Genomic DNA, 12,500 nt, shown 5'->3' with positions numbered 1-12,500 from the left:
TCTTGGTTGGTTGGGTAAACTAGGAAGGATTCGTCTTTCAACTGTGTTTGCATGTATGGACAAATACTTTCTTTTGAACAGCGAGGCAACCACATTCATCCCCAACCAGCCACCCTGCCCCCTCTGTGTGGGCCCACAGCTGGGTCTCTCCTTGCTCACGCCACCTGCTGGTTAAGCCAAGGTCACAGCATAATTACACTTCAGGACATCATATACCTATGATATCTATACAAAGTATACATTGCCTGGCAGCAACAAGACACACACTCGGATTTCGGAATCAGCAGTGTAACAAAATGTAGAATAAGCCATCTGCTACAGTGATTCAAAAACTCACCACCACTCTTTATCTGAGTGTACATCATGTTTCTTCTACATGGACAACGGAATCATCGTCTAATTTGCAGAAAAGAAAAAATCCCAACAAAAAATAAGAGCAACATACAGCAAATTAACAATTTCAATACATTGTCAATTAACTACATTATCAATCCAAACAGGCTCTAGTCAGAAAATGATTACATTCATCTACTGTTGGAGTTACACTTCAAAAGTCATTGTGTATGTTTTTAATATTTCTGACTCTGACAACTGCTAGAGCTAAGACAGTGTGTCAGACAACAGCACACACCACACCCACAGCCCAACCTCCCCCTACAGAGCTGCTCTGTAAATACAGAATACTGCAGCAATTGTCATGACGATCATCTTGACTTTATCTTCACACAAATTTCATCAAAACTGGCCCTCATACCTGACAGAGTTGATCATGGCTCCACAACCTTCTCTGGCTCCCTGGGAGTCCGTATGGTATCCATTAGGGATGGCCCAGCACCCAGGCTGGCTCAGCACAAACTCTGACCTGCTGCCTGGTATGGTGGTCCTCAGTGGGCTTCCCCCTCCAGCCACAGCTCCAGCTCCACAGACAGTGCTCTCACCAACTGTGAGATCCCCACCCGGAACATCTTGTCCAGCTTCAGCCCCTTCTTGCTCCTGAACAGTTGCCAGCTCCAGTTCCAGGGGTTCAGGACCCTGTAACAGTGCCCTCTGTTGGATGAGCGGTGTCAGCGGCGCCTCAAAGCTGACGCAGCTGTCCGTTTCATCCGTGAGCGACAGCACATCCAGAGAGTCCAGGCTGCTGTAGCAGGTCCCACCCCTCAGCAAGGCCGACTCTACGATGCGCTCAAATGTGGAGCTGAAACCATCTTTGTTGTCCACTTTACCTTTCTCCCTCTCCTCCTCCAGCTCCCTGTCTTCTTCCTCCTCTTCTCCTTCCAGAACATCGACCTGCTCGACTATCTGCTCAAACACTGAGCTGAAACTGTCCTGGTTTTCTCTCCCATCTCCCTCTTCCTGGACCTCTTCCTCCTCTTCCTCCACCTCCGTGTCGGCCTGTTCTACAGTTGTCTCAAAGTTAGAGCTGAAAGTGTCCAAGTGTGTCTCAGTCCCCCCCTCATCTCCTCCTTCATCTTCTTCTCCCGCCTCAACGTCATCTTCATTCCCACCTATGCCATTTGCCAGTCTGTTTCAACATGGAGAAAGAAAAAGAAGAGAAAACTGTGAAATTATCTTTAACATATGACTCAAACATAAGGCAGTTTCTTTGCTAAGATTGGCACACACACAAAGCAGATCATTCATATTCACTGCTGAAATCATTCCTCATTCAGGAGCAGTACGCACAATGGGCAAATATTTCAGCTCGAATAGCCACACTGACAATTGAAGCAAGATGAAAGGTGAAAAGTAGCATCCAATTTGCTACTTTGTGAATAGCTGGAAGCTCATCTCCCTCAGCTGTCAAACCTCCTCTATTTCATCCTTTTTGTATGTGAGAATATGAATATACTGTAGTGCTCAATTTGCTGCTGAGGGACAGAAATAACCCATTAAATAAGTTTCATCAAAGAGTGATATGAAGCACCTTAATTATGTATACTATATGTTAGCTGTATTTTTGTAATTGGTGTATGATTATATATTTACATTTTTCTCACATGCAAAGTTGAGCTGACAGTCATGTTTTGCCACATTTTGAACATCTTACTTGTTGTCCTTCATCTTCACTGGTTTGAAATTGGCTTACTGGATCCCCCAGGTATTTGAAAATTAGACCATTTTCTGTCAGTGTTTGCTTTCCTTTAAGCTCAGCAGGTTTAGGCTTTTTTGCCTATTCATTTTGTAAAATGCTAATTAGGTTAATTATGTACCAGAAAACCACACTGGGACAAAAAATTTGTCATTAAAATATTCAGCATGGAAGAGTGGCATTCTGTTACGGGGGATACATAAACACGGTCTGCCCAGCCTTGAGGAAGTTGGGTTCCGGTGTGTTTTAGTCTGCTTTTCAAGATGAAAGCTTATAAACTGTTGATTAATAGCTTGTGTGATATTTTGTGCATGTGGATGCTCAGCCAGAACAGATCTAGTTTTGATGATTCTCATGTAAACACAAAATGAAACAGGAAAGGGTGAAAGTTGAACTGTTTTGAACTGATTTTCACCCCGTAAAGGTAATAAACATCTTGACAGAGTGCAACAGTAAAGGCGACTTAGTGAACTAACCGCCCAGGTTGTTGAGGTTCTTCTGTAGACGGCTGCATTTCTTCGTTTTCCTTCCCCTCCTCCTCTCCTTTCATCCCTTCCACCTCATGTGTTGCTTCCTTGCCCGTTGAGCTTACCTCCACATTTACGCATCCCTGCCCCCTCGTCCTTTCCCTCTCTCCCTCCGCCCCTGTGTCTGTGTGCTGATCCTCATCACCTGTGCCATGTACCGTCTCCTCTTTCACCTCACCCTCTCCTCCTTCATCTTTTACCCCTTCCCTCCCTTCTCCTTCCCTGTGTGTCTCCCCCAGTGCTCCCTCCTCTCCCTCTCTGATCTCTTCTTGTTGTTTCCCCTCCTCTATCTCGTCCTTGAATCCGGCCCCCAGCTTGTCCTGCTCTGCCTGGTTGTGTGCCTCTGTTGACGGGTCAGTGGTGGTGGCTGCATTGGGCTCCACTGGGTTCTCTGGTGGGGTGGGAGAGGGCAGAGCCTGCCCCTCCTGGGTCATGATGCTCTTCACTTCCACTCCAGCCAGATATGAGGACCAGAGCTTCAGATCAGCAACCAGGGGGGACCCTCTGCAGAGAAAAACAAACAGAGAGACAGAAGAGAGGGGGGGAATTTCAGCATGAAATGAATACAAAGTATTGAGTGAAAATGAGGAGGAGGGAGAGACGACCGTGTTACAAAATGACTACAAAAACCACAACAGATACCGATATAGTCATTCAATTATTTCTAGTCTTAATTGCAAGTACAAGAGGTCACCTTTGACAAAATATCAGCTGTGTAAGTGTGTGTTGCAATGTGTTACTTGGTGTGTATGTGTGTGTTTTAGAAAGACAGAAAGATGCATATGGCAGGAACACTTTGTCCTCTGCACCAGATGATCCCAAAAGAGCTCTGAAAGGAGGGCAGGAAAAGGTAAAGTAGAAAGTAGAGAATACAGGCAGATTGGCAGGCAGGCACAGAGAGAGATTTGTTTAATAAAGCTCAACAGATCCCTGTCAAAGTGATCCCACTAGCTCATCCGCCTTCTGTCCGTGTGGAGATTTCACAGCCGAATGACTATCAGTTTCTAACCCTGCTGTGACTGTGCTTTGTGTAAATGCAAGATGGTAACCTGAGATTTGAACATGTTTCCTAAAGGTCTACTGTCTCGTTTGCTGTGTTGGCTGAACAGCCAGGACCTCTGTGCAGCAGGCTTTCATCTACCCTTACTGAGGCTCAAGGACAAATGCTAATCAGCAGCTCTTAATTGCGGTTCTGCAGAGCTGGTTATGTTTCATTTAACGGTGGCTTATATATTATTCTTTGAATGAAAAACTAAAAAAAATAAAATTAATTCTTTTTCACCATCTCATGAACTGTGTGAAGAATGTGATATTTCCGAAAGGATTAACCTAAGAATCAACTGAAAGAAAATTTTTTACAATTTTGATAATCAATTATTCACTTAAGTATTTATCAAACCACAAAATGTGTTAGTTTCAGCTTCTCAAGTATTTGTATGAGGATTTGTATCCTTTCTCCATTTTATATAACTATAATTTTTATTATTTCTGGTGCTGCTGGTCAGACAAAAAAGAGAAATTTGAGGACATCGGCTTGGATCTTGTGAAAATGTGATGGGTATTTTTCAGTATTTTATTTATTTTTCAAGAATTAAATGAATAATTGAAAACATGATTGAATTATCTGATACTAATTGCCGTTTGCAGCCACAAATACAGCCAAAATGTTTAGACTAACAAGGCTATCTTTATGATAGCAACACAGTATAATATAACAAGTGTACATTAAATCAAAGAGAAAATATTCCAAATGGTTGACACTGAAAGTTTATTTCATTCGTAGCTCCTCTGGAGCTTTCGATCCAGTCAAACAACATTCAAGGTCACAAATGAACTTTCAGTTTCATTTTTTAAGCCAACATGGATGAAAGCTCTGAACAGTTTGTGAGCTTGTTCTGTTAAATGCTGTTTCCAAGGTCAAGAATGAACATTCAGTTTAATTCATTTGAAATACTTCTAATTTGATTTTACACACATTTGCCATATGGTGATATTAGTGTCATAAAGATACAGTTAATAACATTTTTTGATGTATTTTTTTTTTCTCAAATGGCTTTTATGTCACATGTCAGTACAGAATAATGATACAGTATCAAGACAAATCTTAGCCCATTGTATAGTCCTTTATCCAGTGCTAAAGGTAAATACAATGTGGATTTATGTAGTTATCATTACAGTTCATTTCAATATGTCATGAATCAAGCTGATGCACAATTAGCAAAACTATCCATCTATCCATCCATCCATTTTCTACACCGTTTATCCGTCAGGGTCACGGGGGAGCTGGAGCCTATCCCAGCTGACTACGGGCAAGAGGCGGGGTACACCCTGGACTGGTCGCCAGTCAATCGCAGGGCCAACACACAAAGACAAACAACCACACACTCTCACACTCACACCTAGGGGCAATTTAGAGTAGCCAATTAACCTAATGTGCATGTTTTTGGTATTGTGGGAGGAAGCCGGAGTACCCGGAGAAAACCCACACAGGCACAGGGAGAACATGCAAACTCCATATAGAAGGGCCCAGACCGGGATTCGAACCTGGAACCCTCTTGCTATGAGGCAACAGTGCTAACCACTGCACCACCGTGCCACCCAATTAGCAAAACTAATGACATATTTTATCAGGCACAAATCTGTAATGGTGAAGGAGATGTTTGGATGCCTATATTGTTGTAGAGTGCAACTAGGAAGCAGCTCTGTCTGCCTGATACAGAGAGACCTCATCCACATTAGATCTCTGCTCTGCTGAATCATCCACAGCAGGGGACTTACAGCACAACTGCAGTAAAATATTTACTTGGATCCAAAAGCTTTTCTGATGGCATGCAGATGTAAGTAAGTGCCAAGTTAGGCTGAAATTAACTTAGTGAATCCTGCCAACAAAACTCTGTGGTTTTCTCAGGGGAAATATTGAGCATTTCTGCATTATTTTGATATCAAAAGAGTGATCACAGTAGAGAGGAAAAATTTGTGTCAGGCTACAATGTGAGCCAAATTCGTATCTATGATGTTGCAAGACCTTTGGCTCAGCCCCTGAGCACGAGGACACCGCAGGTCGACTTCAGAGCTGCACAAATATGATGCAAATTATGCAGAATTGATAAAGTCATGCAATTTGCTCCCTTATTTTAATCTTGTCTTCCAGTTAAAGCAGACCTTTTCCCATTCTCAGCACTTTATGTTCTCAACCAAATGCGGTAGTATGGAGTGCTCAATCTCAATATCTGTGGCAAATGCTATTATTTGAGCATTCAAAACCAACAAAGACCTGGGCTTCACAATCCTCCTCATCACATCATCCAAGAAATACAAGCAGTACTGAGTTTTAAAAATACAATATAACATCAGTACTTAGTTGTTGTTTTTTTTTTCATAAACAAGCACAGTGTGTCTCTGTGAGCATCTTCTAATCCTTTTCATTCTGACTGCTGTTAAAAGTGTGATGATCTCAGAGGACACCCTGACTGATCCCCCAACAAATTCTTCCTGAATGCACGAACAGCAATTGGTCTGCTGATAGTTCTTCTTTTTTTTCTAAGAAGGAACGTGGGAATGGTCTGCATTATCTATTAGTCACCAGGCAGTTTGTTGCAATGGATTCCATCTGCAGAAACAACTGCTTCACACAGTGTGGATCGTATATGATTTATTAACACACCAAAAAAGGTGCGTCCCAAATCTGTGGATAAATCTGTAAGATATTCATGAGTAAATCGTTCAGGGATCAGTATGTGCTTATCTTGTTTAAAAATCAGTGATTAGTATGAACTCAAGTAATCCTACACTCGGTTACCGAAGATTTGAAACACGTTTCCCTCTGAGTCTACTGGAGCTCGTATATACACGTGTACTGGGCATATGCAAACAAGCACAATTTTCAACCCTTTATGCAATTACACAAAGATGCGCATTTGTACATATTATCACGCAGTCAAATACACACACACACAAACAGTGAAACATCTCCATAAATGGAAACAGTGAACACTTATGAAATCAGACACGGAAAGTGGGAATTTCTCTCTCTCTCTCTCTCTCTCTCTCTCGCTGTCTCCGGTGTCCTGTTTTTCTCCCACTCTCCCCTCTTCATCTGTTCTACATTATACTTTCTGCTATCTCACTAACTCCGCTCTCTCTTCTCTCTGTCTCAGCCTCTCATTTTGCAGCAGTTGTGGTAAATGGGTCTTAGCCAGCAGAAAAAGAGAAGACTGTGGAAGTGAGCAGCACTATGAGGTCTGCTGCTGAGGAGAGAGAGCAGATGTGCTCAGACACCCCACAAAGATGAATGGGGAAAAAACACAGCCAATGATGGAGAAAGTGTGTGTGCGTGTGTGTGTGTGTGTGTGTATGTGTGTGTGTGTGTGTGTGCATGCGTGTCAGCCTTTGTGTCTCTATGTATGCAGTGGCCATCAGGAGAGACTTATTGCATTCCACTTTTGTCAGCAGAACACTGGGGCTCTTAAACCTTATCAATTTCCTTTAATTGCAATCCAACCATCTGCCAATCATGTCAACGACACACAAACACGCATGTGAAAACACGCCCATCCAGACATGTAGACCTCCAACCCAGTGAGGATGGCATTGGATAAAAGGCCAAGTCACCATTAAATAGCTCTTCTATGTCTCTTATGCCTTTTATGTCTTTCTCTATCTCTCTGCTGGTCTTTCTGCCTCACTCAGACATGCACACACACTATCTGATACACACACACAAACACACACACACACCATGGTGTAATTTATTGATCCCTGAGAGAGAGTCGCAGTCCACTGGGAGTCTCCAGCGATAAGCCTGACTGCAGAAAGATGCCAAAGAAACACTACTGAAGTAATCAGACTGAAGGCTTCAAAAGAATAAAGGGAAACACTTCTCCAGAGCGAGCAAATCTCACTAGCATTGGAAGCTGCGAGATGTGCTCTGAGACACATTTGATTGCTTATGGAAAATACCTGACCCTCGACTTGACCCTGGTAAGCTTCAAAAACACTCCCTCCTACATTTCACTTCATGCAATGAATATTGTGTGCAATATTCATTCTCATGATAATTACAAAAATCGTCCTTCCCATTGTAATTCTGAGTCAGACATATCAAGAATTTCCGTCATTTAGTGAAAAGAAATACAAAACCCAACAAGTGAAGCATCGTTCGATCCATGTCTGGTTAATGCCTTTCAAAATACACACCGTCAGCTTGTAACGCTGGCTTTCTGTCAACAATCTGCAGTCACCAGAGCCACAGAAGTAACTATACAAGTGTTGTCACGGGCCATTAGTTACATGACCCGTTTTTATCAAATTAAAATGGTTACCATTCAAGCATTAACCTAAAATATAGATCATTTTTAACAATTAATGCATTTCCTATGCTGAAGATGGTGTGAGCAATGACTGAATGTATCGCAGTGCTATCTATCTATCTATCTATCTATCTATCTATCTATCTATCTATCTACCGCTCAGTTTTGCTAATAAATCTTTTTGAAAGCATGCTCTGCTTTCAGAGTTTAAGTGGTGAAACAGGCAGCCAATTGACCACTCTTAACTTGTCTGGCCTCATTACATTTGGAGTGTGGCCCGCATTCATTTCAAACAATAAAAACAACATTTGTGCTGTTCTTTTGTTTGTACTGTGCGCTGCTGTGAGGATTTCTTACTGAAGGGCACCACCACGGTATTGACAAGTGGTATGAAGGACACCGTGCTGGTGCTTCACTTCAGTTACTGACACTGAGCTGATGATCTCATCTTGTAAAATGTAAATTATACCAAAAATTCAGTAACACAACACAGACACACAAAACCAGTACAGTTTTACACAGTTAATATATTCTACACCATTTTAGCCTTCACTAGAAAATCAAAAGCAGAGAAAGAGGGAAAGAAGGACAAATCAGGCAGGCAAAACAACACAATTATATGTCAAACCTAGCCAAGCATATCATAAGAGACACCTTAACCACTAGGACCGCCCTCATAAAGAGCTAATTAGTAATCAAAATTAATTTATGAAGCTATCAGTTCTGATGGATGATAATCAAGCGTGAACACAAAAGGAAACCCCCCCCCCCCCCCTCTGTATATCAGAGACATTCTCAGAAAAAAAACACTGCAGTCTCATACTATAAATGACCTACTGACCCTGTTCATAATATGCAGGCTAAGTGCAACGCTGGCACTGCAGTCCACACACGCAAACACAAACACACATACTGCAGATGTAGAGTCACCTTTCAAAAATGCTGTTGTGTTACAAACACAGATGCAGGCAAGACAGGAAGCAAAATCACTTCCTGGTTGTTAGCCCAGGACAGCAAAGCAGGAAAATAAGGAGTTGGAAGTAGTCCAGGGTGTTTTCCTAGCCTGTCGGCCTGCCTGCAAGTCACACCAGCATGGGAACAGAGCCTCCAACTAGCCACACCAGCCCGCTGGAGCATAACAGTCAGCCAGCTCTCCCAAATCACCCCAATATGTCACTTCTATCCTGTCAAGGTCAACTGTCCACTCACATTTTGTCTCTCTAAATGCTTACACCTAAATACATGCTCACAGAAATATGGTGATTTATCATGTTTTGTGCTATTATTTCCCTGGGCACTTCCATTTTGTCATGTAAATTCACACACACACACACACACACACAGTCACACAACATACGTGATTTGCATGTAAAGGGTGAAGATAAAATATTCAGTGCAAATCATATATTTTCTGAATGTGGTTTGGAAACTGTGGAAAGTTTTTTTGCGGCAGAATGTTGCTTCCTAAAGGGTTTAGTACAGTTTTTTTTTTCATCAGAGACTGTGGCAACAAAGCAACTAAGAGGGATAAAAATGGGAGACAATGCGTGGAGAAGGTAAAGAGTTCGGTCTGGAGCTGCTGCTGGTGTGTCTAGATGTCTGACACCTTTGAGTTCAAGATGATTACATTGCAAGAAGCTGCACTTTTGCCTAGAAGAGATGCCATGGTTGTATTGGGGGAATGAATTACAATGGCTCTAGACTAGACATGTAAATGTCTATAATTAACATAATAGTGACTTGCTTTTGGGAAGAAAAATAAGCTGCTATCAAACACCTGTTTTAAAGAAGCCACCCACATCCTGTAGAGGCAAAGATAAGTCTAGGCCAAAAACTCTGCTTTACACTGCCAAAAAATCACTCTAGTTCTAAAGTGTTTTTGTATAAAAGTCCTCAGACTCTAGTGATTTTAAGGGCCTTAATGGTATTTTTTTTTTAATCTCATCTGTTGCCAGTATATAATTCCTGAGGATGCTTATAGTCTATCTTTATTTTTAAATGTGCACAGGATAATAGGATACCCTTTAAAATGTATGAGGCTATTATTTACCCACTTTTTTTCACAAAGTGTCTCCCAATACTCTTAAAGAACATAAACAAACACCACTAAGACAAGGCTTATTGTTTCTCTCTCTCTCCCTCTGTGTGTGTGTGTGTGTGTGTTTGTGTGTGTGTGTGTGTGTGTGTGTGTGAAAGAAGAGAGAGAGACAGACAGACAGAGAGAGAGAGAGTGAGAGAGTCCAGCGCGAGACAGCCATGTTCTCCCAGCCTCCTCGAGCCAGTAACCATGACAACAGGATGGCTGGGAGACACGGTTCAAGCTCAATTGAGGCCGGTGTCTTTCTTTTCCTCCAAAATAGACCTTGGTCGCGTTTCAAGATCGACTTGTTCTCCTAAATGCGGAAAGGAAATGCTTTTCTGTTTCTCTTTCTCTTCTCGGAGGAGAGGGAGAGAGAAAGGGAGAAAAAACACGCACACCTCCATAAAATCCCACGGCCCGCACGGTGAATATCTTTCAGCCTACATTAGTCCCACGAACACTGTAAAGCCAGCGGGAAGGCTGTAAGCTGTGTACATTTTTGCCCGCAGATTATAAAGAAAAAACAGGTCGTGAAACCTCATTGCAGGCTTCGTGAGAAACGCGTTCGCTCGCCTCACTGATAAACTAAAATAGCCCACATGATACCTAAGCGTGGACTATGATTGCCCTAACTAGCTTAACACGATAACATTTTAAACCTTAACGTATTTTTCGGACAGATTAACGTATCGTTTCTTCACTCACCGGTAAAATACGTCCGGGCTGAAGAGGAGAGTTGGTCCTCACTCCCCCTCTGTCTCTCTACATCCACGCCGGGGAATAACACTGACAGACAGGCTCTTTTCTCTCCTTCCCAGCCCCCCCCCCCTCTCGCCGGTGTGCGCGTGCGACCGTTGTTAACGGCCGTCGACGCCGACCGACCGACGCTCGCTGTGTCGTCTCGCGCCTCCGCACAGACTAGTAGAGGCACGCGGGAGGTCCGGGCGGCGGAGAGCGGTTACTGAGTGGATTGATGAATGGATGGACGAACGGAGGCGTCCTCCCCGTCTCCTCCTCTCTGTGGAGCCTCTGTGTGTTTGAATGGCAGCTGAGAAATTGTAATTCCGCTCGTCGGACTTCTCGGGAGCACCATCACTCTCCCGTGGCTACCACGCGGTGTGAAGTGGAAGTGTCTCGAGGGCCTGTTGATATCAGATACTGTAGCCTGCAGTGAAGATTAGCACTGGCAGTTGTGTTGACACAGGTCCTCCGCTCTCGGCAATGATGATATAACCGCCCAGACCTGGAACATGTTAAAGTATCATTAAATCAAACATGCTTTAACTTGGAACTGGATGCAGAGTGTCAAGAGGTTCCCTGACTGAGGTCCAGGGATGTCTAAAGCACACTGGGAGGAGTCTGGGATGTCCTCAGAAGGATAGATTATTCAACTACAAATTTATTTATCTCACCACGTACTAACATTGGGAACAAATGTTGTTGGAGAGGAGTTCAGGAATTGACCAGTTCATGCAGATGATTTACAGACAGTCAAATAATGCTGTCCAAGGTCTAAAGTCCTGCAGCTGTCATCCGGATGTAGCATTGGTCATGCTGTGGTTTGGTTTTGATAGGAATTTGATGTCTGCAAACGGAAAACATGACCCATGAAACAGTCAATAGCCTGCTTAGATTGTTAGATGGTGCTCAATGAGATATATACCTGTGATGTGGTGTTCTGGGATTAAAAGATAGACAGCTGCTGTTGTCCAGGATAGCTCCTCTTTTCTAAAATGTGCTAGTCATTCTGGAGGAGGTTGTCAATACTCCTTTTTGTGGCGGGACTATAATTAAAGCCTATTCTAAGGAGCAATACCACTAATTAAACCACTGTAAAGAAGACAATTAGTTATGTAGGCTGGAGAACAAAGATGAACATATTCCAGTGTTGGCAGAAATTTTCTGAAAACTTTCATTTGTTATTAATAGAATGTACTTTCTTTTGTGTTTCTATGTTCATATATATGACAGAGAGAAAGTGATAAAAAAAAAAAGGCATGGTTTAAAATACACTATATGGACAAAAGTATCAAGGCACACCTCTTTATGGAGCTGTTTTAATGGGTTGGCCCCTTACTTTCAGTGAAGAGAAATCTTAATGCTTCAGCATACCAAGACATTTTGCACAATGCTATGCTTCCAACTTTGTGGCAGCAGTTTGTTGAAGGTCCTTTTCTATTCCAGCATGACTGTGTCCCAGTGCACAAAGCAAAGCTCCATAAAGACATGGCTGGATGAGTTTGGTGTGGAAAAACTTGACTGGCCCACACAGAGCCCTGATCTCAACCCCATCCAACACCTTTGGGATGAACTGGAACAGAGATTGTGAGCCAGACCTTCTGGTCCAACATCAGGGTCTGACCTCACAAATGCTCTACTGCATGAATGGGCAAAAACACCCCAAAATCTTGCGGAAAGCCTTTCCAAAAGAGTGGAAGCTGTTAGAGCTGCAAAGCCGTCTGTGTATTTAGAATGCAAAGTCATTAAAGTCCCTG

At 42.7% G+C, this 12,500-nt stretch overlaps 1 protein-coding gene across 1 annotated transcript in view; it reads right to left on the bottom strand.

Moving 5' to 3' along the window:
- Window positions 1-11,256, bottom strand: part of psd2 (pleckstrin and Sec7 domain containing 2) — a 32,207-nt gene extending 20,951 nt beyond the window's left edge. Inside the window, exons 1-3 of the mRNA XM_046406195.1 lie at window positions 10,711-11,256; window positions 2,566-3,120; window positions 755-1,522 (exon numbers count right to left, since the gene is read on the bottom strand). Coding sequence (XP_046262151.1) covers window positions 755-1,522; window positions 2,566-3,050 — 1,253 coding nt within the window. The 5' untranslated portion in view covers window positions 3,051-3,120; window positions 10,711-11,256. The remainder of the gene's footprint in view (window positions 1-754; window positions 1,523-2,565; window positions 3,121-10,710) is intronic.
- Window positions 11,257-12,500: the final 1,244 nt, after the last annotated feature.

Source organism: Scatophagus argus, chromosome 12 (genome assembly GCF_020382885.2).
Source record: "Scatophagus argus isolate fScaArg1 chromosome 12, fScaArg1.pri, whole genome shotgun sequence".
NCBI lineage: Eukaryota > Metazoa > Chordata > Actinopteri > Scatophagidae > Scatophagus > Scatophagus argus.
This window is presented reverse-complemented; position numbering and strand designations above follow the sequence as displayed.